We start from the raw sequence: 27,817 nt of genomic DNA on the forward strand, positions 1-27,817 counted from the left end.
GTTAGGGAAGGATGAAGTAGAAATATTTCCTAACATCCCATCAAGGCCGCTTACTGTACCACAAGTCAACACATCGGCAGTATTCAAATTTGCGCAGCAAACCCGAGAATACCTCGCTGACGTCACGGCCGCCGCGTCGTGGGAGTCCGCCAATGGACCAAGCTTGCCACATCTGGAACATTTTCGTGAAGTAGAACTTGGTGGGATTGCAAGTGTATTAGTGAAGCACGGCCAGTCAAGGCGTGACAACACGTTTCATTTAATTGTCCTTCAAGGCTACATATGGCATAGCCTAGATAAAACCATAAACCTGTGAAAAATCCAATGAATACTCTTTTTTCTCCAGCATTTAGCCTATCATTGGCTGTTGGCCTTCGCCTTACCTTTCCCATCAGTTTCAAGGAGTTCAATTTCCCGGAGTTTTTGAATCAAACTTTCCGCCTGCGCTGCGATAGGGTCCGTCACAGCCAGGTCCAAATCCACCACCAAGTCTGCCGCCACTCGATCCGAGAGGTCGTGGTGCTTGCCCCTTAGCTCAAGGTCCCTCCTGATAGCCTTTGCATCCCGAAGATTCATGATGCCCTGATCGAGGGCCATTGAAACCAACCCCAGCGTAATTCCCTTGGCCAAACGGAAACAGGTATAAAGCGTTTGGTAGCTTGACATGCAGAGACGAAAGTAGAATCGCCATTCCGGGCTTCGTCCTGAAATGTTTGCCTCGCGGAGCATGGCGTTTGAGAGATAGAGCAGCGCCGAATGCCAGAATAGGGAGAACGCCGATTCCGGATGGCTGTGTCGATAGTGGAGAACAATTCTTTTGAGCTGATTCACAGATGCTGCTTGCACCGCCTTGGGACTCGCTTCTTTGGAAGAAAAAGAACGAAGTCGTATTTTGGAGGTGTCGTTTTGCCTGACAAGCGAGCGGAATAGGTCAAGGATGGCTAGGTGGTAGCAGATACTGTGGGATGCTCGAGTCAACTTCTCCGTCATCATATGGGCCCTACCGACAGGTATTGGGGTTGATATGGGTGGCTTACTGCAAGACCAACGCATGGTGTGTGCACTGGTCACCTTGAGCCAACTCGAGTGGCAATCCGTCTGCCCACGACAGAAATCGCTTGTAGGTATCCTCGGCAAAAGCCAGAGATATGGCCTCAGCATGCGGGTTCGGACCGTACATGACTTGCACCATATCATCGACTATCAAGAATAACTTGCAACTCTCGTGAAGTAAAGTTGCGAAGTATTCTCGTCTCCTTCCTTCCTTGGATATGTCGTTCCCTCGTATGGATGGGATGCTAATGTCTGGAGTGGGAAAGCGGGGTGGATGTTCAACCAATCGCTTGTGGACGTGCATAGAAAGGAGTCTGAGCCGTACCGGTTAGCATAGACACACCAATTTCATGTAAACGCGTACGCAGAAGGCTCAACGTTAGATGGAGCCATTTCAGTTGGGGGCAAAGAAAAAAAGAGAAAATAAAATAGAGAAGTAAAATAAAATAAAGACAGAAAAGCTGAAAACGGCGGTTGTTGTTCTAGCGGGTTGACATACGTTACAGTGTTGAAGAGTGCCCAGGCAATCTGCGCCTTAACTTGCCGCCAGTCTATGCCGTCGTCGGTCTCGCCTCTTGACACCTCAGAGACGTCTATATCAAAGAGATCGAGCCTTTTGATCATCTCAAGGAGATCATCATGAAATTCAAGGTACTCTGTCCCGGCCCCAAGAGAAACCGCGGTTATGGACAAGTATTGTACCGCTGCTACGCTGCAGATATGATCTGTCCTGGTATCTTTATGTTCCTTCCAAATCTTCTTTGCCTCTTCATAAAAGTCGTGACCTACCAGAGTGGCTTCTGGCTCAAAGGCGGCATATCCCTGCTGTACCATGGTGAGACAATATGCACATATAAAGAAATTCCCAGCCTGCGAATACTTACACATGCCCAAGAAAATAGAGCATTGACTAGCAGCCCAGAACAGAATTGGTTCTTGCCCAGCAACCCATCCAAGAACAAGTCGACATCGAATAGAGGCATCATTGGATGATCGGTTTCGAAGTAGATCGAGAGCACCGTGATAGAAAACTCGTTGGTGATGGGTAAATCTGTCCACCGGGATATGTCCACCCCTAGCAATCTATTGTCGTACAATGTCCTGGGCTCGGGAAGGGCAACCGGATTTGAGGCGCCTGAGCTTCGCTCTCCGCGTTGCTCACCGAATAGTGAAAAGTAGGAAGGAGCAAATGAGGGGCCTATCGTACTGGAGTAAGAAGCCACACAAATTAGTTATAGTAACAGTGGCGGCGAAGAGCACCAGATGGTGCAAGACGCTGTATACACGTACTTCAACGGAGTCGGATTATGGCTGGCGAGGAAAAGGAAGCCCGTTGTGCCGAGCTCTTTAGGGAGGGTTGACTCACGCAGCTGGGCTACTTCCATCCAAGCAGATTTTGCTCGGGAGTAAAAGATACTCCAAGTCTTGCTTAGAGGGCAGGAATGGTGCCCAGGTGGGATATGCAATCGGGTGCCTCATCATCAGTTCGAATTCCAAGGATGTCTGTGTTGGTGGCAAAATCGCCCTATTAAGCGCAATTTGGGACAGTCCAGCGTCGTATCCTCGCAGAACAGAGCCAACCTCTGCCGGATGGTTGCCACTTCTAAGAAGTTGTACTGCTTCGAGCACATCTTCATCGGGTATATCTTTCAGGAGTCCAAGTAGATCTGCTGCGTCTGCATTACTCAAAGCCTCCTCCGTGTCCACAATCTGGCTCCCGGCGGGAATGGAGTTGAGCAAAGTTTGCGAAATCGTTCGACGATACTCGCACTTGATGCCCCGGCGCAGGCATTGGGAGCAAGTTGGTTGTCCATCGCACTGTTAGAGGCCTGTCAGTAGTTGTCTTTGCGTAAGAACCTGCCGTAGAGACAGGAAAAGGCCCGGGCTCGGGGGGGGGGGCGTTGGAAGGGGTTTGGGAAAGAACGAGAGTTAACGTACAGCGTTTTTCTTCTCTCGACAGAAGTTGCAGGCTCTAGTCGTGTATGGCCGCCTTCTCTTGCGTGCCTTGGACCCTCCCTGATCGTCCTCTGTCGGCGCAGAGTCCACAGGGGGTCGGGGAAGAATTGTTCGAAGTCGTTGGTTGTCTAGCGGCATTCAAATCGATGGCCAACCGGTGAATCGCGGCAATTCCAGGGTTGGTCGGAGCACAAGAGACGAAGGAAAGATTTGGAAAATAGTTGCAAGCTACAGCGCTCGCAAAACATAAGGACAGGAAAGAAATTGTATTCGCCTAAGTACTCACGAGAAGCCTAGGGAGATGTGCCGGAGTTAACTCCGGCTAGCCTGTGTGGCGAATGTTTTTTTGGCCTTTTGCCGACTCTACGCCACTGATTTGATCTTATCTTGGGCTTTTTGGCCAAAGCTCAGACCTTTCAATGGTACGCGTTTAGTCATGCAGAAGGCATATGTGGTATATTGCATATCTTTTAGACGAATCACTCACCCTTCGATGCAAGTGTAAATAAGGGAGGCTTCGCTTATCGTTGTAGACATGCTGGATGGTCTGCTTACATCAGCCGACCATGTGGAATCATGTAAGGTACCCATATATTCTAATCTCCACAATACGAGCTACCCCGCCTCATTGATCCGGTTGCCCCAAGCAAGCAAGCCACGACGGAGGCGAGGAGCTTTTGTCTTTGTGAAACCCCTAATTCCTTCGTTGCTTGCCAAGCCACTCTTTTCTCTATTGTCTCTAACATTCAGGACTGATTTTCATCTTTCGGTGAACCTGTCTTCTCACAAAACGCGAGAAACACGTTATCTCAGGCCCCCGACACGACCGAGCTTCCCCAGTAACTTTGGTCAATACCACCCTATGCATCCGCGAATCAACGCGCCTAAGTGGACATGGCTTTTTCCCCGAAGCAGCAGGTGCCATCGCACCGGGCTGACGAGCAGATTAGAACCTGGCAGATATATGGGCGGCCCTCTTCTTGCAAATTGTTAAATGGGAATGTGGTAACGTTGGGGCGGAGAATCAATTATGATGAGGTCAGAGAAAGGAGGTCGGTTGCACCCGACCCGACTGACCGCGTTGCGTCCGCTGCAGGCATACTTATTCATTGCCAGCTTCCTCCGCCCTTTCATTCAATTTCTGTTGTTGTTAGTTCTCGCTAGTTGTTCTTTGTGGTTTATTCGGACGCCATCGACCCATTACCGCAATATCGACGGCGACATGCAGATTCGAGAGGGCAGCTTCGGCCTCCAGGCGTTCCTGGTGGCCGCCTTCGGGGCCCTCATCGCCCGCCCAGTAGTGGCCGCGTCGTGCAACCCGTACACTCCTTTCACGCCAATTGACCCTCAGGATTGGGTGAATCCGGATAACATGACTTGGGCCGACTGGGTAAAGCCTCCGGGGACGGACTGGTCGAACCCGACGCGCAAGGGTTCCAATCGCAACTTCAATATTGCCCTCGTTGTCGTCGATTACCCAGATAGGCCTTTCATCATCACCCAGCCGGCGCACTCCACCATCTTCAACAATCCACAGCCCGCAGCTGCCAACATCCCTCGGGAAGATGTGCCTACGTTCTACCGCGACCTTCTCAACACGCCGAATGATTTGAACCAGAATCACACCCTCCACGAGTACTGGATGGAAGACTCAGCCGGTCGCTTTGGAGTTGACCTAACCGCCTTCGGCGCTTACCGGCTGTCGGGCAACGGGTATCAATATGGAATCGACAGCGGCATGAACCCCGGTGCATGCCCGACCGGAGAGACGTGCGGGTTGAACATTCGCACCGATGCGCTCGGGGCATGGCGCGCGGATGTGGGCAACGAAACGGCCGACGCCTTCGAGCTCGTCTTCATTCTCTCCGCAGGCCAGGACGAATCCTCCACATGGCAGGAGTTCGGCGAGATGAAGTTTAACGGCCCCGAGGATGTCCCGGACGAATTCGGCCCTCCCCGGAAGGGAAACAGCTCCGACCCCAATTATGCGCGCACCCGATATGTGCCCTGGTCATCATGGGCGGCCGCTTCAACTCTTTGGCCCAACGCCGGTGGCGGCTCTTCTACCCAGGGCGAAAGCTCAGGCATGGCCGTCTATGCCCATGAGCTGAGTCACTTGCTAGACATCGGAGACAACTACAACAACCCGTATGGCCTCCCGCTGCGCAGAGCTTATACAGGGCCATGGTCCATGATGTCACGCGGCTCGTTCAATGGCCCTGGCGGCCCGCACACTCGTTGGCAGGTGCCGGCGCTCCAGGGCTCATCCATGGGATCTTTGCATACACTCCGTGACAAGTTCCAGCTCGGATTGATTGATAAGACTGACATCCTTTGGCTCTCTCGTGAAGCATTGGCTACTTCGGGCGTTGTTGTCGCAAATTTGGTGGCTCGGTCAGTTGACCCGGCTGATAGCTTAATGGGTCTTCGCATCATCATGGATGCTGATAGATCTCCTGCTTGCAACATCACAACCGAGGTATTATGCGATGGTGGGGGCTGGAATAATTACGACGTTGAAATTGTCGACCGCATGGGCTCCGACTCATTTCAGCCCGACTCGGGCGTTTTGATCAGCAAGTCTAAGGACGTTGATAATCAGCCTTTCCAGTGGGTCATCGATGCCAACCCGCAAGACATTGAGTTGGTCGACTTTAACCGGCCCAACGGTTCTGTTGCCATGATTACCCTTGGTGATTATCGCCAGCTGGCTGATGCCCTATTCCATGCGGGAACGAATTCTGGCAGCGAATTCGAATACATCGACAAACCCAACAACCTACACTTTTATATCATTGATCGCCACCGCGATGATGAAGGAATTCTTTCATACAGCATTGCCGTACGCTCACTCGAGGGCGAAGGTGGTGCCAGCATCCACGACGTCTCTCTGGAGGATGGACTTGTGACGGACCTCAAGAGCAACACGCCCACCGGCCAAGGTGTGACTTGCTCGTTTCAGCTCACCAACAGCGGCTCTTACGTGGCCGTTGACCCGAACGACGTCCAGCACCCCGAAGACGTATCTGCGTTCCTAGGCTCGGACGTCTACCGGCTGAGTGCCGAGGTTGAAGGTGCCGGCTGGCGTGTGGAGCTGCCCAATACCCTCGTGACAGCCAAGTTCAACGAAATCAAGACAGCTAGTGTATCCGTCGGCGCTTCTGCTGACGCGGCAGACACGGCTGTGGTGACGCTGAAAGTTACCTCGGAGTCTGACCCCTCCGTTGTTGCCTCTGCTCAGTGCCAAGTGGTCAAGTCGTGATGGAATGCCTAGTTCGAGAATAATATTCGTGGTGATAGTTGTAGCCCGCCTTTTAATGACGTGTACATATCAAACATACTTTGGCCATTATCTTGCAGGATACTCCTTCATTGCTAGAGGACTAAACAACAGTATCTTGAAGTCAACAGGGATAGCTGTGATACAGTCCCGCTGCGGGCCCCGTTAGGGTTGATGGACCCATCGCACGATGTGCCGGGCAAGGATCTAGCACGATCAAACCCGATGGCTCAGATCGTCTAGTTGGTTAGGATGATACGTTGTGGTCTGTATCACACAGTTTCCGTGTTGACGGCGGTTCGAATCCGCCTCTGAGCATTGAACCTTTTGTCGCATACTCGACTTTCCCTTTTGTTGCATATCTTGAAAAGTGCGAGGTGCCTCCCCTCCCTCCCCATGCTTGGCGAAGGGACTCAGAGACAAAGTTCCGGAGATAAATAGATACACTACATATTTTTTTGTATGAGTGTGTCTATTATCAATAAATAAAACAAATGATATGACCTAGCTGTACTTAATCGAATGATCGTCCTGGGGTTAAAAAGACTAATAAGAAGTAAGCTATGTGGCGCTGATTGACGAGTGGCGATATTTGAGCCGCATGCCCCACCCCGCATGTCCCGCACCAGAAAAGCCCCGTCCATCGAGATTGAGCATGCCTTCGGGTGGGGTGACATTGAAAACCGCCGCTTTTGTCCTATTACTATTCTTACATACACTTAATGGGTGGCGGTTCATTTCCCCCCAGGATGTCATTGCAGGGTTTTTACTGGATTGTCATTTTACTTCGAATTGCAAAGAATCTGATAGGTAGATGGTTTTCAGTGTCGCGGCTGACGTGCTCCTACTTAGGGTCACGTCATCTCCGGGCGGGGTCCGGCGCCGGCAACGGACCTCTTGAGATCGCAGGCACCGGGCGTCGGGTAGCTATTGCTGTCATTCCTCGGGTCCAAACCATGAATTTTAGCTCCGCCACATTAGCCCGAGTCTGATTTCCGCGATGTCTAGAGCGCGCAGCTTCACAGAAATCCCGACGATAGATCTATCTCTCGCTGGCGACCGTGCAACTGAACCTGAATTACTCGACCAACTCCGACACGCGCTCATCAACGTCGGCTTTTTGTACGTCGTGAACCATGGCGTTCCAGGAGATGTCATTTCAAACGTCATAGATGCCTTGCCCACCTTGTTCGCGCTCCCAGCGGATGCGAAGAATGAAATCGCGCTGAGCAATTCGCCACATTTCCTGGGTTATAGTGGCGACGGTTCAGAAACCACCGCAGGAAAGAGCGACCGCAGAGAGCAGGTTGAGTTCGCGACAGAGCTTGCGGATAAGTGGAGGAGGGGATTGCCATTACGGGAGCGACTTCGCGGCCCCAATCAGGTGAGAACAACAATCACTTTACCGCGGAAATTGTCTCACCAGTAATCAGTGGCCACTAGCATACCCGGCAATCCGCCCAATCATCGAGTCTTACATTTCAGAAATGACCAGATTGGGCGAGAGGTTCCTCCTCTTGGTGGCAAAAGCTCTCTCCCTCCCGCCGGAAACCTTCCTGCCGTTCCTCTCAGACCAGCACCGCCTTAAACTCGTCCACTACCCGGCCCTCCCGGAAAGCGAAGCCGGAAGCCAGGGCGTCGGCCCCCATAAAGACTCGTCCGGATGGTGGACGTTTCTGTTGCAGGCCTCACCGCCGCATATCAAGGGCCTTCAAGCCCTCAACAAGGACGGCGACTGGATCGACGTACCAGTACTACCTGGGTCGTTTGTAGTCAATATTGGCCAGGCATTTGAGGTGGTGACGAATGGGGTTTGCAAAGCTACAACGCACCGCGTGCTATCTGGGTCTTTGGAAAGGTTCAGTGTGCCGTTTTTCCAGGGCGTGAGGAGGGATTTGACGAAAGAGGAAGCGGTGGGCTCGCTGAAAGCGCATTTCGCGGGCGAGATTAAGGGGTTAGCGTTGGAGTCGAAGGAAGGGAGGGAGATTGACTCGGCATTTCTCAAGGGGAACTACGACACATGGGGAGAGAGCCAGCTGAGGACTAAGATCAGGAGTCATCGCGATGTTGGGAGGAAGTTCTATGCGGACGTGTTTGACAATTACATCAACGACGACTGAATGCAAAGTCGACCTTGCCTCCCTCCATAGTCAAAAAAGAAAGATCCAGATATGTTAACCAGCCTTCTGATCAGCACCCTAAATATTTAACAAACTCAGTCGTAGTATTTTGCTTTCACACCGTTGACAATCTCTTGCTCTGAGATCTCGCTCCTTGCTTGATTAGTGCGATTCACGCCAGCCCTCACCCGAGCCTTAACCCACTCGCCTGCCGTGATCCCGGCTACCTCTGCGTTCTTGTTTGAGTCGTAGCCCAGTCTCTCCAGGACCTTACTCTGAACCGGTGTCAACTCGAGGCTATCTTCAGGGCGTACGAAATACAGAACCCCGAGGCGGTCAATACCGGCTTGATCTGGAGGGGGGACCACCACGCGATGGATGCTGCTCTTTAGAAAGCCGTTGCTGAGAAACTCTAGCGCGTCGGCGACATTGACAGTAATGCTTCCATCGTATGGTTTGACCCTAGAATATGATTTAGTCATTGTTAAGATCAATTTCTCAATGCACAACATATGGTAACCGAGTTTGGACTTCGGGGAAGCATACCATTTCCAGTTGCCGTCATTCCCCCGTACCTGCAGAGCTGCAATAGGTTGTCGGAACAGCAGAGTCAAGCTGCCGAAATCGGTGTGGCCTTTGACCCAGACGTTGTCCAACTTCGCGTTCGTCTCAGTGTCTCGCGCGTGGTACTTCATATATCTCAGGTGGCAGTCTGACAAAGCCTCATCGTAGCGGTGACGAGCCGCGAAATAGTCTTCGGGCAACTCCAAAATAATGGCGAAAAGCGTGAGGATCTTTTGAACAATTTGGCTGTGGATATGGCGAGCAAAGTGCTCAATCTCAGGTCTGTTCTGGTTGATCACCTCGGGCTGCGGGCGCTCGTAGGCAGGGATGAACTTGGGGATGTTGAAGATCTCTGTGTTGTCAAAGACACCAGGACGAACTTCCTATACGGAGTTAGTTGGAATCGCAACAAACATTCATGTTGGCAACGGCCAGCTTCAATTCAAAAAATGATAGAAACTTATTCCCATGGGGTTTGCTTACTCTGAGTCCAAGAGGCTTGTAGCCATTGTAGCCTCCATTCTCAAGGTCCGCGCGGTACTTAAGCTTCTCTTCTGTGGGCAACTCGAAAACAGATTTACCAATGGCGAATTGGCGATCAATCTCTTCCTGGCTGAGACCAAAGTTTACTATGTAGAAGAAGCCGATGTTCTGGATGGCATCGAACAGTTGCTGTGCAAGAGCCTCCTTTCCGCCCGGTTGATCGAACTTGGAGAGATCAAGTGTAACCAAATCTGCCCACTCAACTGCAAAACTGCGTAAGCGCTCAGGTGGATATACATCACTGAGCTTCTGCTCACTCACGTTCGTGCTTGGTTTCTGGTACTTGGTTGTAGATAGGTAAAGAGGTGTACTTTTCTACGAACGCCGTTGAGGCTCCTTGCGCCACTGTAGCCATGGGGGATGTTGATCTAAATTTGTTTGGCTGATTGAAATGAGCTGAACCCTTTGATGCAATTGATTTCGTATGATTCGTTGTCATTATCTATCTATAACCCCATAATACCATTGTCGGCAGGTCACTATTTAATGTCCGAAAAATGACACACCTCCGGACTCGGCCCGTTCTGGTGGGAATATGGTAATGTAGCTGTATCTCGTCATCGCGGGGTTCGATCACGAATACAGGGATTTCCACCAAACGCCTGCTGTTTGGCACTCTTCACGCTGCTATCAACGCACAGTGACGCAGAAGACAAACCCCGCGTGTTTTTATCTCTGCGAAACCCCCACGAAAGAATAAGGAAGATGAAGAATCAAGAACATGTCGTTGAGTGAGCGTCCTGTGAGGAATCACAGCGCCATTTAGAGTGCAACCTTGCAACCCCTGCTCAACTGCGAATGGCAAATCAGAACCCTTGCATTCTTTCACGGTCGCGATTTTAGCAGAGATGGCATGATCGGGATATGCCTGCACGCTCGGGTTATTTCCGTTGGCTCTCGTTGCGCAGGGAGCGGTGCGGCACTTGCCCTGTCGGGGGGGCAGCGAATCTGCCCTTCTACATCAGAGATAGATGGGCGGCATTAGTACTTTGCAGATTTATCGTTTTCAGACTTGTTAAACTTTAATTCATTTTCACTCTTTGACTGCAAAGTGCAAAGCGACCGACTCAAAATGGTTGACGCCAAGGAGATATCAACTCCCCCACAATCGTTGCCCGACAACGGCGCGGCCAGCAGAGATGGGTTGACATTTGCTCGTCGAGGAAAGCAGGTTGATGAAGCAATCACAACCAATGAGGTGTCTGGTTTCGATGCGGAACGCATGAGAGCTCGGTCTCTGCTGACGGCCGACGAAGAAAAGAAATTGATGAGAAGAGTAGACTTTCGGATTATGACAATCTGTTCGTTGCTCTTTCTCATGAAAAACATCGACTCTGACAACATCTCCAACGCAAGAATAATGAACAAGGGAACACCAAGAAATATTATGACGGAGTTAAATATGACTTCCGATGAGTACAACTTGCTCAACGTTTTGTACTATGTAAGAGCTATTTGACAAGTTCGCGTATTCATTTTAGACTAACTTGAAGAGGTACCCTACATTGTCCTCGAAGCACCCTCCAACCTTTTGTTGAAGCGACTGAGACCAAGCGCATGGCAATCGAGAATCATGATTTCATGGGGTATTGCCCTACTTTGCCACGTTCCCGTGACCAACAAAGGTGGCATTTACGCCACAAGGTTCATACTTGGAGCAGTAAGTGACCCCATGATAGAAAATCAGTTCTTATGTCTGCTAATGTCATTTAGTTCGAGGCTGGAATGTTCCCAGGTGTTATATTGCAGATGACCTACTGGTATAGACCTGATGAAATGTCAATTCGCCTTCTGTATTTCTGTGAGCAGCTTAATTTGATCTCATTCATGACCGTTAGACTAACTTTACTACAGACATCCTCGGCAACCTATCTGGAATATTCAGCGGCATTCTCTCTTTTGCCTTTGACACAGTTTCTGGGGCCAAGGGACTCTCTGGCTGGCAATGGTAAGCGCCTGCTGTATCATTAAGGAAAAGAAGCTCACAAGGGACTTTTCTAGGTTGTTTCTGACCGAAGGTTTAATTACTCTTGTACTTGGAGTCGCAGTTTACTTCCTACTTCCTGACTGTATGCTTGACCCGACACTGGTTATTACAATAGCCCTCAATGCTGACCTTGAGTAGTCCCTCCGACCGCAAAGTGGCTGTCCGATAAGGAAAAGGCCTTTATTCAAGCTCGCCTCCCACCCAATGCCCCCAGAGCTGAGGAGATGAACTTTAACTTCAGTGAAATTGTGGACTCCCTGAAGGACAAACGACTCTGGCTTTTCACTCTGATTTGGGCCACATTCACCGTTGGAACATCTGGAGTCCGTTTTTACCAGCCAACAGTCATCGCCAATCTCGGTTTTACTACAATCGCGAGGGCCCAGCTGCTGAACCTTCCTATATCTCTACTGGCCATCTTCGTCATTGGTGTCACTGGATTCTTCGCCGACAAGGGCATCATACCTCGGCCGCTGTACCCCCTTGGCGTCTTCGTCGTTATCATGGCTTGTTACGGCGTACTTATTGCCTACCCATCTAACGGCGCTGTGTACGCCGCCACCCTCATAGGGAATGCCTTCACAGCCGCCTTCTTCCCCTTGATGTGGCCTTGGCGCGTGCAAACAACTTCACGGGCAACCGGGTCGGCGTTCAGCATTGGTTTTGTCAACAGTTACGGCCAGATTGGTGGCGCCATTGGCCCCCAAATCTTCAGGTCCAAGTATGCCCCGCGCTACCAGACGAGTTTTGCTGCGGCTATGGCTTTGGTTGGGTGCTGTGCGATTGTCACGCTCGTCACTTGGTGGGTCACAAGGAAGACGGAGTCCGACACTCGGCGATTGAAGAGAGCAAGAGTTCGTGCTGAGAATGAAGGCTTGGCTGTTCTGGACGATGTTGTTGATCGAGACTTGAGGAAAAGGCACAGCGACGACGAAGAAAGCGCGTAGACTCTCAAGAAAAAACCCTTGGGAGATCTTAAGCTGTAGCCATGTAATTTCACTACCAGCGAAAATACTCGATACATACGCAAAGAATTCCCAAACAGATTATTTATTAGGAGAAGAAAATAGAGCAATATGAGAGTTCACAAACGGGAATAAGAAATGGATTTGCACTCTTGGATGAATTATTAAGCAGGTCCGTAAGGCTTGCGCTGCTGAGAACGAAGGTGATTGGTGGCGGAGTTGCGGACTCCGCGCCTTGAACCATGCATCTTAACGAATCCTTCCGCAAAATGTCCAGTTATTCGTATGCCTCATGGTACAGTCCCATATCGTTTATGGTAATGATGCCACTCCTTCAGTATGCAGTAATACCTGTTAGATCGGAGTTCGGGTGCGGAGCGGTTCACAACTCCTCATCACGGAAGGACTCATCGGAAGAGCAATGTTTGTGGGTAAAAAAATGGTATATAAGACTGAGCCTCCTGCAAAGTTTTAGACCAATGGAACCTCTACATCACCATTTTCTCAAGAGAATATCAACTTGCTCATCCTGATACCGCAGTATTGTTAAAATTATCTACCAAGAACTAAAAATGGTCAAAATCGCTATTGCGGGCGCTTCTGGAAGTACGTCATTCTGCCATATATAGCCGGATATTCCAGACCGCTACCTTGGGTTTATGTTCAACGGTTCGCTAACCAACTATTGGTGCTCTCCAGAGCTCGCCCTCGAGGTCATCGACAAATTGGCCGAGTCTGGGAAACATGAAATCATCGGATTAATACGAAAGGTATAAATTTCATAGTGTGCTTGCAGCACCTAAACTCAATACCTAACCGTCCTCGAACCACCCACTCTGACACACGCTAGGATCCTTCGTCTCTGCCAACTTTTGTTGGTGTCAAATGGGTGCAAACATCCTATCAAGACAAGTCTGAGCTGGTTGAGATTCTACGTGGTGTACACACAGTCATTTCCTTCATCGTCGCCCACACAGACCCAGGTGCAGAGACATCAAAGCGTCTCATCGACGCCTCCATCGAATCCGGCGTCAAGCGCTTTGCTCCTAGCGAATGGGCATCGTGAGTAATTTCAACCACCGTTGTCTCCATCTGAGATGCTGAATTAAAACTAATAATGGCACAGGGGCCTCAAGTTGGCAGATGTGATTGAGTTCACGCCCTGGTATGCCAATAAGCTTGTGGTCTCCAAGTATTTACAGGATATCAATAAGGACAAGAAGGTTATTCTTTTCGACCAAGGGATATTATCACTTTCTAACCCGACTACAGGTCATTGAGTACACCTTGTTCCAGGTTGGCGGGTTCACCAATTACCTTGCCTTCCCTCACCAAACTGCCAAGCATTACAAAATCGATTACCATACCTTCATCGACCTCAGCAAGCATCGAGGAATAATTCTGGAGGGCTCTGAAAACACCAGAGTTACGTTCACTACTATTCAAGACATTGCCGAGGTGACTGCTCGAGCTATTGAGTACGAAGGCGAATGGCCTACTATTGGAGGCATCAATGGCCAGACCCTTACACTCGCAGAACTTATTCGTTTGTTAGAGGAGATCCAAGGTAAATTGTCGACATAGCACAGCAATCTGGGGAAAAAGAGAAGCTAACTTGTTACAAAGGAAAACCATTCGAAATCGACAGACTGAAGCTTGAAGACCTGAAGGAGGGTATCTTCAAGACCGATTTTTTCCCGCAGATCCAAATCCCCGGCATATCGCCGGAGGAGGCTGCGTCCTTCACCAAGGTGGTTGGTATCGGAATGACGGTTTCGACGGGACAAGGTGCTTGGGAAGTTTCTGATGAGTGGAACAAGATTTTCCCCGATTTCAAGCCCACTGGCATTAAGGAATTCCTACAGAAGACTTTGGGTAGCAAGTGATCACTGTGCGTGTTCAACATATGAGAAGGATATAGCAACTTTTTAAATCAGGCACCCAAGCTAGATAAGGTTGCTAGGGCCTAATCAACTGTATTTCTCGAAAGGCTCTGTGCTTTCATATGTTCCCCCCTAGTTTTGACTGGTCACCTATGCAACTATACTTCGTCTTCACAAGCTTCACCAACGAGCAGTGGACGGCGTTAGCTTACAATCCTTGACGCGCAGACAACAAGCTTTAAATTATGGTTATGACAATAATGATGATTCTCTATGTCTTCTTCAACTTTAATAACTGACCGTGTATGAAAGCTGTGTTTGCCACCGGCAGAAATCTATAGGCTTCAGTTCGAATATAGCAGCTCGGGTTTCCAATCAAGCGACCGAGTCCTTTCAATCACATGGCCAAGGGGAGATACAGTGTGTAATTTTATTCTTCGTAAACGAAGCTAATATGGAAGTTGTCTGTTGAACTCATCTCAATTTTAGTTGCCAGTATTGAGTGGGCTGGATGGGTCAAAGTCGTGACTAGCAATCAGTTCCGGATATGTAATATCGGCCTGATTCATCACATGATCCATCGTTTCCATGATGAGGATACTTTCCGACCATGGCATGATGCTACTTTCAAGCCTTCCATCCCTTATACAACGAGCACTCTCATCGGCCTCCCAATATGTACCATTTCCCCAATTTCTTTCTACGTCTTGCGGCTGAGGGCACTCAAAAGCCTCCTCAACTGCTGCGTCACTAGTTGTCTTGATTAACTTGAAAGCGAGCGGCTTGTAAGCGGGGTGCTCGACCTGGATCTCGCCAGCCGTGCCCTGGATGCGGATTGCCGGGTTTCCGGTGCTACCGGGGTCGGTTGCTATTCGGAGGGACGATGTTGCAATGCCGGTTGTTCCGTGACCCGGAAAGTTTAGAAGAATGGTAGTGGACTCGTCAATTCCTGTGGCATATTTATGCACAGCAGACAGAATATGAGGCTTTTCCTTCTCAGCCTCGGGTTGCAAGTGGTACAGAATCTGGAAGACCCAGGTCAAAGAGTAGATACCGAGTCCGAGCAGAACGCCACCAGCCAATGAAGGATTTACCATGCGGTGAGAGTCTTCATAATCAAGCCTTGTACTTGCGGGCTCTTTGCTACTGTTCGCACGGGAGAGATCTGCAGTGACGCGGTAGACCTGACCAATGGCGCCAGATCTAACAAGCTGGCGGATTTTGATGCTCAGGGGAAGGAACCTCGTCCAAACGCCCTCAAGGAAGAAGAGATTCCTGTCACGAGCCGTCTCATATAATCGACGGGTTTGCTCCGCGGTAACGGTTAGCGCCTTCTCGCAAAGAACATTCTTGCTCGCTTGGAGAGCTAGCATGGCGTTCTGGAAGTGGTGACTATGCGGGGTCGCGATGTAGATGATGTCAACGTTGCAGTCTTGTACTAGTGACGCGTATGAGCCATAAGTAGAGACATCGGATGGTGATGGATGGTTGATTCTAGCCAGGAAATCCTCAGCCTTCTTGGCGTCATTTGATGATGACACGGCGGTAATGGTATGGGCGACATCGGTGACTCCGCGGATGTCCGGGTTTGTGAGCAAATCCTTGCAAAAGTCTTATCTGGTTAACAAAAGTCGCAGAAACAACAGGCAAGCTATTGCAGCGATATGGAAAATAACCTACATTCGGACATGGCACCCGTGGCCATGATCCCCCATCTTAGTGTAAATCGTTCACCAGCCATCTCGAAAAGGTACGTCACAACCTGACGAACCCAAACCTGGCCGGTCCCCGAAATCCACTGGGTGAAAGGAACGAAAACGCGTCTACGATTAATCAACCTTGTTCTTGTTGAATTAACCTTTGATCAAGGTACTGGTACTCTAGTTGAGGGTGAGCAAGATGAAGGTGCTTCGCAACAATGTCGGTTTGTGGAAATGATTGACAACGGGAGACCAGTGGGGGCTAAGGTTTTAAGAGCGCGCGGAGATACCGGTACTTCGGGTTAATATACGCCGCTTCTAAGTTCTTAGCTGTAGTTAAGCAAGCTAGCTATACGAGACTAGCAGCAAATACAACGTAGGCGCTATTAACCATAGAAAAGTAAGCCCTAAGCCCGATCAATGGGGTAAATTACACAAAGATGACTACCCCACCAATAGACAGTAAACGTATGGAAATTTAACTTTTTGGAAGTGGTTGCCGATTGGTTGTGGTCGTATCACATCGCTTTTTGTTATATGATCACTACATCAAATGGAACTTACTCGCATAGAAACTGCTCTGGGAAACATCTTTGTACGACCTCTTAATAATATCAGACAACTAGAAGTGCATTTCGCTTATAATATTCATTGCCATAATACGCATGTGCTTCTTTTCCAAATTGCTATTGCGGCATGCAGCTCTGAATACAATGGTGACATGTTCAAATTGTGCCAAATAGCTTAGGGTAGTCACGGAATCTGTAGACAACATGGCTAACTGATACCTTTGCGACCATCTCTGAAGCAACTTGGGAGCCCTCTGGACTGGTCTTTGGTGCAGAGTAACCCAAGGAACCCTATGCATTTTATCTGTTGGCTCTTCACTAAGTCTTGCGACCAATTGAGACGGATTCTTATCGAATCGTGTTTAAATTTAACCTAGTCGAAACCATGGCTTGAATGGAAAACATCCTGAACAAATGTTCCCAACATTCTCATGTTGGGGTATCTCTTATGAACAGTACTTCTGTTTCCTGATGATACCCAGCGAGTGAACAGTTGGTAATAGACTGTACCCCGTATTCTCTATTTCACATCTTTACTTGGTGCCATGAACCTAGGAGACACCAGCAATGTATTCAAACTTGACATTATACAATAGGAGTCTCTGCCCAACATCAAAGCACTATACGACCTACTAGTGATGGAAAGCTAAGCTTTAAGAGTTATCGCACCCTTTGTTCACGATTGAAACAGCCTATCATAAGGTCTTAACGGTCTTGACAAGTAGCATTTAAAGTTTACTCGAGCAAAAATGCTCAAATCACCATGATGTATAGGTCACCCAAGCTCCGCCAATAAGACAATTGCTGACTGTGCAAGTTCTCTCAAAATATTGAGGTTTTGATTATATTATCGTAATTCCTAGATATCCTTTGTCATCAATCATCAACCCGAAACGCCTTTCCCTCAACTACGACGACCTGAACCTCCATCCAATTATAGCATTAACATTAGAAGTGTAAGCTGCCAACATTGTTCAAGATCCAGTCGGAGCTCGTCTTTCTGAAATCGTCTTTCAATGTGCCGGCTTTATCCGCGAAAAACTGCACCAAGTTTTGGCCCTGTGACCACTGCGGCCATGTGGGGTACTTTCCATCGTTGCCGACGTTGGGGTCCAGGGAGTAAAGGAAGTTGGTGTAGTAGGTGCGGATACTGCGGGCAGCGTAGTTGTCCTTGATACCGTAGAATACCTGGATCAGATCGGACCCGTGAAAGGTTCCGAGAATAGGGGTTCCGTAGTTGTAGGATGCGAGGTAAGACCAAGAGGGTACGCTGGGATTGGCGGCGAGTGTGAAGGTGAGGAAGAGGCGGCGAGTGAGGGTGAAGACAAGGTCACCCAGCACGGCCGAGCGACGCTTGAAGCCTGGGAAGATCTCGTTGAGGATGCCAGTGCGATGGGGGCTGCCGTTGATCAAGGCGGTGAGGCCATCGTCGTAAGTAGCGACCAATGCCTTGAGCTGCGCTTCGGTGGCTCCGGCGAAATAGTAGTCCTTCAGATATGTGACGAGCTTGTCGGTGGTAGTGAGGTTCGACTGAAATATGCCGAAGAGAGTACCCTCGTCTTCCTGGTCTCCAATGATCATTGGAACTGCCGCATATTGGCCATTCTTAGCGAGGACGTCGGGGCTCGCGGTGAGGGTTTTGCCATCGGGACGGGGCAGATAGGACAGTGCGACTGAGCTGTATGAGAGAATTCCGGGCACGGAGGTAACGGCATTCAGGAACGTAGTGTAGTCAACCTCACGGAGACAGTTCAGTGTGTCTGCCTTGCCACTGCATCCCGCTTTAGACACAACCTTGTCATAGACGGCTTGACCCTTGGGACAGTCAACAGGGTCGGTAGGGGTGATGCTGCCGGAGTTCATGATAGCACCGCGGAAAAGAGCCTTGCCATTGTACTTGTTGTCGCCGTTGTAGAGAGCCATTTGGTCGAAAACGGAAATGGCACCAGCAGACTCGCCCCAGATGGTAACCTTGTCAGGATCACCACCAAACGCAGCAATGTTGTCGGCAACCCATTCGAGGCCCATTCTCTGGTCAAGAAGGCCGAGGTTGGAGGAGCCGTCTGCAAGAATTTCCTTGCCTGGCATGAAACCAAAGCCGGCAACACGATAGTTCACTGCGACAAAGACGAAGGGCTTGCCGATGCTGACACCGTGCTGGACGAGACTGGTGCCATCGTACATAGAAGACCATCCGAGCTATCACTTGAAGTCAACGCATGATACAAATACGTGGATAATCAGACGATAACGTACCTGAAAGCCGCCTCCAAAAATCCAGAACAACACAGGTAGTTTCGCATCCGCCTTGGTGCCCTCAGGGCGAGCCACCGTAATTGTGAGACAGTCCTCAGTTTGACCACTAGCCTTCTGAACGAAGGGCAAGTTCGCAATGTCTCCCAAGAGGTCGAAGAGAACGTTTTCGCTTTCGGAGGAGGAAAGCATCTGCGGGCAGGCTGCGGCCGGACCGGTGGCGTCGAAGGTGCCGATGTTTCCAGTGAGCCGGACGGGAGGCTTCAGCCGCAGCTTTCCAGTAGGTGGTTTCGCGAAAGGGATGCCCCCGAACGATTCGACGTTGTTCATGACATTTCCGACGACGGTTGCTGTCTGGAGGACTACTGTCGCGTTCTTCACAGCCCTATCTTCCAAAGGCTGGTAGTCATCTGAAACCGCCAAGGCGGCCCCTAGAAGGGAAAGAGTCGAGATGAGGACGGGGAGCTGCATGATGGGACGAACGGCTGTCACTGGGACCTGCGTCGTGAGAGGGCTTGAGACCGGCGGGAGGGTGGAACTGGAGGGCGATAGGCTTGTTGTGAGCCACAGGATGCACCCGGTTATTTAGCTTAGCTAAAGACGATCCTAATGAGCTACCTCGAACGCCTCGACCAGAGGGATTGACACCGTGGGGAGGCTTCCCATGGGCTATTTAAGTGCAACTCCTACGAGGGCCTGGTGCCTGCATTCAACCCACGGAAAATTGTGTCTGGGGTGGATAGATCAGTGGAAACCCAAGACCGCACCCACCATCAGTTTGAACCTGAACCACCCTAGCTGCAATTAATGTCTGCGTGTGGCCCGGACATGGTGCTAATTAGGACTGGGGACACCTTGAGCTCGAGAGGAGCTCAGTCCCCGCCGACTGAGTCGTGATCGTCATTAGTCGAGCGGATACCGTAGTCGTGCGTGCTGAACTTGCCTAGCAGGGAAAAGAAAACTCAACAAACTGGGAATGCGACTTCCCCATGGGGTAGCGGGGCTTGGTGCCGGGGTGTCGATATGCATCTGAGTGCATTTTGGCACCGGAGAGCGCGCCGAATGACCACGGCAGTTCAGGAAAGCAATCTTCGGCGTGCCATCGACGGCACAGCGAACAGCGGGACAGCCTTGTCGACGTAGAGCCAAACTTCACATGGGAACATGACATGTGAGAGCCAGGTTCATCCCCGTCGTCCGCCTCGGTATTTCGGGCGGCAGAAAGCGGTCGCATTGTCAGTGATGCAGAAGCATGTAAGCACAGGGAAACAAGGGAGAGACAGAGCGGTCTGGTCGAGAGGACGACGTGGGATTCTTGCTTTCGCAGCGCATGTGACAGTAAGACTATCCACCGACGGGCACCAGGAACCAGGAACTTCGTCCCAATCAGGCATCGATGTTCTCCTGATCTTAAAGATGAGGGTGTGAAGCAGCAGTGATTCTGCTCCCCGTTGTGACCGTCTGGACAGCATAAGCGCCCTGGAAGCCACCCGACAAACGGTGTGCGGGCGATAGGCCAAGCTGTACGTTCTCAATAGTGCGTGGGCTTTCGTAATCGGAAATGCGGGGTGAAAATTAGCTCTATCCCGCCCGAACTGCGTAGTTCTTTTGGGGTAATGAAAGGACGCCCCATCCAGAAGAAGGTCGGCTGATGCAGATCGGCAACCTGGATCCCTGTACCGGCACTGGTCCCAGCCATCCACGAGGCACGACGCTCTCGGATTTGGTATCCAACCACGGCAATGAGCCCGAGATGCGTGGGGCCCTAGATCGAGGTAATTGCGAAAGAATCGATGTCCTTTTGAGAGCAACGTGGAACCAGCGCAAGAGAACAAGCGGCAAAATTCGTTGGGGTCGGATGAAGCGGGATGTTCCACCAGTCTGTTAGCTCGAAAGCAGCGGCATCCGCAGCCCACAAGAAGGCCGATGGTATCCCTAGCATCTCGGCGGAGTGCTTTACTGCCTTGGCCATCCACACCTCGTAAAGATGGTGGGAGTTCCCGAATGCGAGGACCGGGCTCTCGGCCTAAATGGCATACACAACAACGCAACGGAGAAATATCGAGCTCCCGTGCCTGCGGGCCACGCCCGAGTAATGCTGTGCATTTAGACTCAGCTTCCGTAACGATTCCGTCCAAATTTGGCTTTCAGCTCGTGCAGAACACTCAATCCGTCAAACTGCCTCGGTCCGGTTATTTCAAGACGCGTTCATGTGCTTTGAGATCTCAGGCATGTGTCTTTCCTCCAGAAAACTTTAGTTAGAGTGTCTGTTCCTGCGGAAAGACATGATGTTTTGCATATTCACTCTCGATGCTGCGTGCAAGCTTGTAAAGTGGAAATTGGGCACCTTGCATTTGTTCTTTCACCGCTTGTCGCTTAAAGCGTAGTTAATCTAACGTTGCGGGGGGTTAAAGTGTCGGCTTCTCAACAGTTATGGAGCTGAGAAGCTGGAGGACCCATTTGTGACCTGTTCAGAAATTTCCATCTACAAGGTATATCCACCTTACCCCGGCATCGAGCTTCTAGAAATCTCGTTTCTACTGATGTGGTTTTTTCTCTTGCTCCATGAGCCATTTTCCATCTCCCAGGCACCGGGTTCATAGATTGAAGTATTTTCCGTACGAACCCGCAGTTGTTGAGCCGGCAAGGGCCAGGGACTTTGAAAGGGGGCCGTTAGCTTCGATCTCGGAGGACAGTCAACTTTCGAGGAAAGCTTCGCAAGCTTCGCAAGCTTTGCCAAAGTGGTTAGGGTATTAGTTTCAAGTTCTTTGATCGCAACAAAAAGACTGTCCTGACAAGTGGGAAACATAATTAGATCGAGACTAAGGGTAGCCGTAGCCGTCATGGACCTAGTTCACGCTGCTAGTCTAGGCTTCAAGAACGTGTTCTGCCTGTCAATGCGTCCTAGCATCGGTTCTTTGCAACAACCCGCCCGACCCTAAACAATTTTTAGAACAATTTGAGCACTCCGCCAGATATGTCAATAATAGATTCTCTGGTAAACTCCTTGCAGGAAACCTTGCAAAAGTACCATGATGAATCGCGCCTCTTTTTACGAGATGGCTCAAAGATACTCAGTGGTGCGATGTTTGCAAACACAGGGTGGAGCTATGGTCAAATTGCACGTTCGCCCTCTACTGCCTTGATATTAGTCCATCCCTGCATTGATCTTCACCCAGCAAATGTACCCACGTGGTCGTTCCGAATCGAAAGATGCAAGGGATGCATGCCAATAGTAGAGCAATGGTATGATTGCGAGGTAAAATCAGACAACCAGATGCACCCATTGTTTTAAAACGCATCATTAACAGTTGAATAGATGGTTCGACAGAGAACAATCTGAGTAGAGAGCATTTGCTTAACCCACATAGCTGCGGTTGCTAACTCCCGCATTGTATGCTAGTGATACCACGTCCCCCACCATATCCGGGTAGCGGGCATTTTTCGGCTCGAGTAGACCGAGCTGCTGAATGACAATCGGCCGACCTCCGGTTCGGCCGGGCTTCGGTACATTCGGAGGCGCTACTAGGCAACAGCCGACTTATCTCGGACATCGGGTTACGCAGGGAGTAAAGACCATTGAGGGCCCTCAGTAAATAGCTTGGCAGAGGAAAATTATAGGGAGGTAAGTATTAAGGATAATGATTGGAAAGTAGTGGTTAAGTAAGACCCTTTCGTAGGAACAGTGTGATCCTTTTGTGCGTCTGCTACACCCAGTTACTTTCCTGGACATAGCCTCATTTCAGGTAGCCGAGAGAGGCCTGTGGTGAGTAACCCAAGCAAATTATGAATATGTTTGGAACACGGGAGAACTTAGGATTTGTTTCAGGGAGACCCTGATATTCAATTTCCAGGCCCATGTCGTTCGTGGGTGCGTAGGAAGAAGCCCCTTGTATGATACTGGGCTCACTCTGTTCCTTGTCTCTCCGCCCGCTGACGCCGCTCGCCTGTACTCCGCAGATGGCAAGGTAATAAAAGATGCAATATTCTAGTGCTTTGATTTATTTTGGGACTCATTTCGAATGCAAGAAACGTATTATTCGCCGGGCCTCTGTAGGACAGGAGCCTCATTGACTAGGAAGAAGTGTAAATGCCAATTGCCCACCTTTACAGTCCCACCTGAAACTTCATGCCATCTCCCCATTGGAAATCTCGGTGTCGAAATGGGTGTTTTATGAAAAGATTATAGATATGGTTGCCACCCTACTGATTAATAATGAGTTAGTCAATTCCCAGGTTTGGTTTCCACCTCTAACTTCGTCTTCCTGTTGTTTAAGACGTCATCTGTGTTCTTTATTGTACATCTTTGAAATCGCTTAGCTGTCATATTTTCCCATACTATCATATCTCGTGCTATCTGCCCCTCAATGAGCGCCACATTACTCATGCCGTTATATGAATAGTACAATTAGGAACCATTCTGGAGACCTGGAATCAAGCAGTAACCGTAAATGAGAGTCGGTAACTCAGTCCCGGACTCACTTGTGCTCCAATGATTTGGTCGTGGCTCAGAGAATATAAAGACCTGTTCTGCAGCCCCAGCTTGAGGGCTTTGTGCCGTGAATGGTGCGCAAATGTAAAAGTCCCCTCTATGGTAGGGGTTCCAAGGTTGATGGCGCATGAGCGTGTGAAGTGTGGTTTATTCATTCTGAACCCGACTAAAGAGGCTAGTTTTGGTGATAGTAATTTATTAACGTATATCTAACGAGAACTCATTGGTATGTTTGACCAAGCCATTCGCAAGCTAATAGAAAGCGATCTTAGACCATCCTTAACAGAAAAGGCTTCTCAGCTAACGATGTGCTTGTTCATGAAGAGCGTTTGAACGTTGCAAAACCCCTTCAGACCATTTATGCCCCATTCAGTCCCGATACCACTCTCCTTGTGGCCACCAAAGGGGGCTGCGGGACTCAAATCGAAATGCGTGTTGATCCACACGTTGCCAGCTTGGATCTGCTTGGCTACTCGAGCTGCCTTATCAAGGTCGTTTGTCCAGACTGACGCACCCAGTCCCATTGAAGTGTCGTTGGCGCGAGCAATGACTTCGTCCTCATCTTTCCAAGAAAGAAGCGGCACGATGGGACCTGAGAAGACATCAAGGCTTGTTAATGTAACGTTCCAGGTGATTCGAGGTGATAGTTGATCACGCAAGAGATTCGGAAAACGTACCGAAAGGCTCCTCTACCACAATGCGGGACGTCTCGGGAGGCCGGTCAATAACTGTCGGGGTGATGAAATACCCCTGGGATGTTTCAATCTCGCCCCCCACAGCCACTTGCCAGCCTTGAGACTTGATGTCCTTGAAAAAGGTCTTGACCCGTTCGTATTGCATCGAGTTTTGAAGCGGGCCGTGGGTGACACCCTTCTGAGAACCATCCCCTACGCTATAGCCTTTTACGTGCTTGACCAACGATTCCTTGAATTGTTCGAAAATCGATTCATGGACGTAGATTCGCTTCAGGTTCAAGCATATCTGCAACTTGTCAGTGGGTTATAAAAATTCGGATACAAAGAGCGATCCGCTATGTAGGATGACGCACCTGGCCAGAATTGAGAAAGGCAAAGAAAGCCACCTAGTTTTTATCAGTATATAGACTTTCGAGGTCTACAGCATGACATACTTTCTCGGCAACCTTGTCGACATCCACATCAGGGAAAACAATGGCTGGGTCGTTTCCACCCCTTTGTTGAAGTTAGTGTTATACACTCAACTCATGACAGATGTAGGCAAAAAGACTTACAACTCTAGGGTCACTCTCTTCAGTGTCTTGCTCGCACTCTGCATAACCAACTTGCCAGTCGTTGTGGAGCCAGTGAAACTGATCTTGTCAATTCCCGGGTGGCTCGTGAGCCATGGCCCAAGATTATCGTCTCCGCTCAGGGACTGGACTACACCTGGGGGGAAGAATTCCTGAGCTAGCTCTACCAGCTTAAGTCCGCAATACGGCGTGAACGGACTAGCGAGTTAGTTTTTATTGTTTCGAAGCAAACCATGGGACCCCGGACTCACGATGGCTTGATAATGATGACATTCCCTGTCAAAAGGGCTGGTGCAATCTTCCCGGTAGCCAGGAGAAGTGGGAAATTCCAAGGGACAATCGCACCAACTACACCAAGGGGAGTGTATCTCGTGATGATGGTACGAGTCTCGCTGTCTTCGACGACGTCTTCTGGCAGGTCAATATTGGCCATGCCCCTTATCCAGCTGATTGCCGAGTCGGTTTCTGCGTCTGCTTGGGGAATCTGATATAGTAAACACACATGTCAAAATAAGAAAGGAAAAAGAAGAAAAGGGAAAGATGAGATGAGGAGCTCAAATCCTTACCGGTTTTCCTTGCTCCGATATTAGAAGGTCCCTGAACTGGCTCCTGAGACGGTCGACAGCGTCAGCATAAGCAAGGACGGCCTTGCGTCGTTCCTCGTAGGGGACCTTGGACCAGATCTTGAAGGCATCTTTGGCAGCGGCGACGGCACGGTCTACGTCGCTGCTGGTGGCTACCGGGACCTCTGGTTTGGCTTCCAAGTTTGCGGGGTTGATGCCGTGGCGGGTTTTCTCGGTAGAGCTCGGCTTCCCGTCAATGATCTGAACGAAGTTCTCTTGAAAGCTAAGCCAGTCGGCGGGTTTATCTGCGAAATCTCCCATGTTGAGCGATATATTCTTTGGTTGATTGGAGAAGTATGGTTGAAAGATGAAGTGAAGTGGGCAGTGCTGCCAACTAAATCGTGCCTCTTGAATAGGCAGCGCTGTCTACCCCGCTTCTCGGTCCGTTCCGTGGCTTGGCTCGCCTCAATCAATCCAGCTGGCAATGCTTTTGTGAATCTTCGGTTATGCGGGCGAAGCCACGTCGATCCTTTTACTAAGCTTGTCTTGCTTTCTTTCCAGGTTGCCTGAGGGCGGTGTGTGCGTCATACAACGGCTCCACCTGGTTGGGCGAGCCCAATGATCATTGTTTCACCTGCAGCGGCCAATTCTGTGTTAAGTGGTTGGAAGAGCGCAGACTTGAATCAATGTTCGTGATCTTGAAGGACGGTGTGTTGAGGAGTGTGCAGTACCCATTTAGGGCGGGTGCCTCGCTAAACTCGGCGCTTGGTATCCTCCATTCGACTCTTCAACCGTGGAGATGTGCATACATGACGTTAGCCACGAGAGAAAAATATCTTAGAATTGATTTGCGCTTGAAGCTAAGAAGGGATTCTGCGGTCATGGCCAATACCGCATTCCATGCCAATACGTCTGTTGCCCTCGCTGACTAACTTATCAAGATGGAAAAAAGTTGATGCTTGCTTGAATATTTGGCATCTTGTTATTTTTGATAACCATTTTCTTCCGTAACAGTGCCCTAGGCCTTCTTATGCCTATTGTGTATAATCGAAGTGTTTGCAGAGCTTAGTTTCTTTTGTGATGATCAAGAAGCAATCAAAACAATGCATTGTAGGGCCCCCCTGCTGATGGGGTTGTTATTGTTGCGATGCGCTGACATAATAGCGCCGCCCTATGGGCAGTCCCTTGAACCCTTGGACAGCCTGGACCCCTTTTTAAGGTTGTTCGGTCTGATCACGGGCATGTTGGCGGGTCTGATCGGACGAACTGGCGAATGACTTGCGGCGCTTGCGACGTTTAAGCGAGATGAGCTGCTCTGTGCCTGGAATCCCGGGGGAAGGTGAGTCGCGCCCAACATTCGTGATCCGATTTTCCCCCTTCTCTCTGTTTTGCAACCCACCGCACGCATCCGCCGGTGTTTATCGATGACCTCACTCCTTTGAGTCGCATATCGGCCGCGACCGCGGCTGGGCCCATTCCTTATCGCATATCACCAAAGTCACTCATTACTTGGGGGCTCCGTTCCCCCCTGTCACTCCCTCTGAAAATGCGCAGCGCCGCTCTTTCATCGCTGTCGCAACTGCTGCTGCTTGCCCTCTCGACATGCGTTGCCGCGGATGGCACTGTGTGGGCGACTCCCCATGACAGCTACTCGTCGTCCGTCGGTGTGCTCGGCTGCAAGATCAACACCGACCGCGTTGCCTACTGGCCCGGCTCCGTCGACTGCGACAACCTCTGCATCTCGCTGAGCTACGACGACGGCACCGACAAGCGCACCGTCAAACTCCTTCGCATCGACCAGTCGCAGGGCGCATACGACGTCAGCTACGATGCCTGGAACTACCTCTACACCGGCAAGTCGGCCAAGAAAGCCCCCGTCGCCGGCGGCCCGCTCGGCATGGAGTACAAGGAGCTGCCCGCCGACGACTGCAAGGAGCTTCTCAAGACCAAGGACAAGAAGCTGGCCCTCAGCGCCTCCAACAGCATGAACTTTCTCGCGAGCTGCCTCGCCCAGCCGGACAGCTGGGTTGCCAAGAACTATGCGCTCTACAACGCGCTCGACTCCATCTGCTCGTGGGGCTACGACGAGGTGTGCGAGCTCGACTGGCCCACGGCGAACCAGCCCACCTGTAAACACTCGTTGGGCATGCCGGTGGAACTGAAGGATGCGCCCGTCTACAATGTCCAATATCCCACGGGCGATGTCGTCGTTGCCTCGACTGGCGAAAAGGTCTCCACTCCTGGCGAAAGCACAACAAGCCTGGCCGCGCCTACTCCAACACAGAACGGTGCCCCAAGTCGAGGGGCGATGATGCTGTTGGTTGCTGGGTCGTTGTTGTGGACGTGTATCATGTTAGGTTCATGTTGATGGGGTTTGAAAGGCTAGGATAGGGAGTTATACCACACGAGATACCACGCATACCCAATGTCTTACGACAATAATGTCAAATATACTATTACTTCCATACGTCCCTTCATGACAGTGTGCCCATGCGTGAACCAACACCAAGATCCGACCGAGCGAGAAAGTCGTGCATAGCGACTTGGTTCTGAGTAACCCTCCGATTATGCGTTAAGGATGTAGAATGTACCTTGGTAGGGTTACTGGAGCTTTCTTCCCAT

The 27,817-nt window shown here is 50.3% G+C and overlaps 10 protein-coding genes across 10 annotated transcripts; 5 read left to right on the plus strand and 5 right to left on the minus strand.

The window, feature by feature from the left end:
* Positions 1–357: 357 nt before the first annotated feature.
* EsH8_IV_000208 (uncharacterized protein) lies at positions 358–3,147 on the minus strand (the record flags this gene model as incomplete). Its single annotated transcript, XM_083265098.1, has 6 exons — positions 358–958; positions 1,038–1,367; positions 1,553–1,878; positions 1,938–2,259; positions 2,420–2,871; positions 2,992–3,147. The coding sequence occupies 6 exons, from the start codon at positions 3,145–3,147 to the stop codon at positions 358–360; spliced, it is 2,187 nt and encodes a 728-aa protein (XP_083123993.1).
* Positions 3,148–4,231: 1,084 nt separating this feature from the next.
* On the plus strand, positions 4,232–6,271 carry EsH8_IV_000209 (uncharacterized protein; the record flags this gene model as incomplete). The annotated part of the gene is made up of 1 exon (XM_083265099.1): positions 4,232–6,271. One exon carries the CDS (start codon positions 4,232–4,234, stop codon positions 6,269–6,271), a length of 2,040 nt encoding a protein of 679 aa, XP_083123994.1.
* A 1,018-nt stretch (positions 6,272–7,289) lies between these two features.
* Positions 7,290–8,409, plus strand: EsH8_IV_000210 (isopenicillin N synthase family dioxygenase; the record flags this gene model as incomplete). Its single annotated transcript, XM_083265100.1, has 2 exons — positions 7,290–7,673; positions 7,723–8,409. 2 exons carry the CDS (start codon positions 7,290–7,292, stop codon positions 8,407–8,409), a joined length of 1,071 nt encoding a protein of 356 aa, XP_083123995.1.
* Positions 8,410–8,504: 95 nt separating this feature from the next.
* On the minus strand, positions 8,505–9,871 carry EsH8_IV_000211 (uncharacterized protein; the record flags this gene model as incomplete). Its single annotated transcript, XM_083265101.1, has 4 exons — positions 8,505–8,871; positions 8,956–9,356; positions 9,457–9,719; positions 9,778–9,871. 4 exons carry the CDS (start codon positions 9,869–9,871, stop codon positions 8,505–8,507), a joined length of 1,125 nt encoding a protein of 374 aa, XP_083123996.1.
* Positions 9,872–10,876: 1,005 nt separating this feature from the next.
* On the plus strand, positions 10,877–12,450 carry EsH8_IV_000212 (major facilitator superfamily domain-containing protein; the record flags this gene model as incomplete). Its single annotated transcript, XM_083265102.1, has 6 exons — positions 10,877–10,960; positions 11,012–11,176; positions 11,230–11,317; positions 11,371–11,464; positions 11,518–11,585; positions 11,642–12,450. The coding sequence occupies 6 exons, from the start codon at positions 10,877–10,879 to the stop codon at positions 12,448–12,450; spliced, it is 1,308 nt and encodes a 435-aa protein (XP_083123997.1).
* Positions 12,451–13,127: 677 nt separating this feature from the next.
* Positions 13,128–14,354, plus strand: EsH8_IV_000213 (uncharacterized protein; the record flags this gene model as incomplete). Its single annotated transcript, XM_083265103.1, has 5 exons — positions 13,128–13,238; positions 13,319–13,530; positions 13,595–13,691; positions 13,741–14,035; positions 14,095–14,354. 5 exons carry the CDS (start codon positions 13,128–13,130, stop codon positions 14,352–14,354), a joined length of 975 nt encoding a protein of 324 aa, XP_083123998.1.
* Positions 14,355–14,836: 482 nt separating this feature from the next.
* EsH8_IV_000214 (Gfo/Idh/MocA family protein) lies at positions 14,837–16,092 on the minus strand (the record flags this gene model as incomplete). Its single annotated transcript, XM_083265104.1, has 2 exons — positions 14,837–15,963; positions 16,032–16,092. 2 exons carry the CDS (start codon positions 16,090–16,092, stop codon positions 14,837–14,839), a joined length of 1,188 nt encoding a protein of 395 aa, XP_083123999.1.
* A 1,476-nt stretch (positions 16,093–17,568) lies between these two features.
* Positions 17,569–19,344, minus strand: EsH8_IV_000215 (uncharacterized protein; the record flags this gene model as incomplete). The annotated part of the gene is made up of 2 exons (XM_083265105.1): positions 17,569–18,819; positions 18,877–19,344. The coding sequence occupies 2 exons, from the start codon at positions 19,342–19,344 to the stop codon at positions 17,569–17,571; spliced, it is 1,719 nt and encodes a 572-aa protein (XP_083124000.1).
* Positions 19,345–23,661: 4,317 nt separating this feature from the next.
* On the minus strand, positions 23,662–25,516 carry EsH8_IV_000216 (aldehyde dehydrogenase family protein; the record flags this gene model as incomplete). The annotated part of the gene is made up of 7 exons (XM_083265106.1): positions 23,662–23,957; positions 24,043–24,346; positions 24,414–24,446; positions 24,495–24,555; positions 24,615–24,830; positions 24,884–25,116; positions 25,199–25,516. The coding sequence occupies 7 exons, from the start codon at positions 25,514–25,516 to the stop codon at positions 23,662–23,664; spliced, it is 1,461 nt and encodes a 486-aa protein (XP_083124001.1).
* Positions 25,517–26,741: 1,225 nt separating this feature from the next.
* Positions 26,742–27,563, plus strand: EsH8_IV_000217 (uncharacterized protein; the record flags this gene model as incomplete). The annotated part of the gene is made up of 1 exon (XM_083265107.1): positions 26,742–27,563. One exon carries the CDS (start codon positions 26,742–26,744, stop codon positions 27,561–27,563), a length of 822 nt encoding a protein of 273 aa, XP_083124002.1.
* Between the last annotated feature and the right edge of the window lie 254 nt (positions 27,564–27,817).

Source organism: Colletotrichum jinshuiense, chromosome 4 (genome assembly GCF_051148585.1).
Source record: "Colletotrichum jinshuiense chromosome 4, complete sequence".
Taxonomy (NCBI): Eukaryota; Fungi; Ascomycota; class Sordariomycetes; order Glomerellales; family Glomerellaceae; genus Colletotrichum; species Colletotrichum jinshuiense.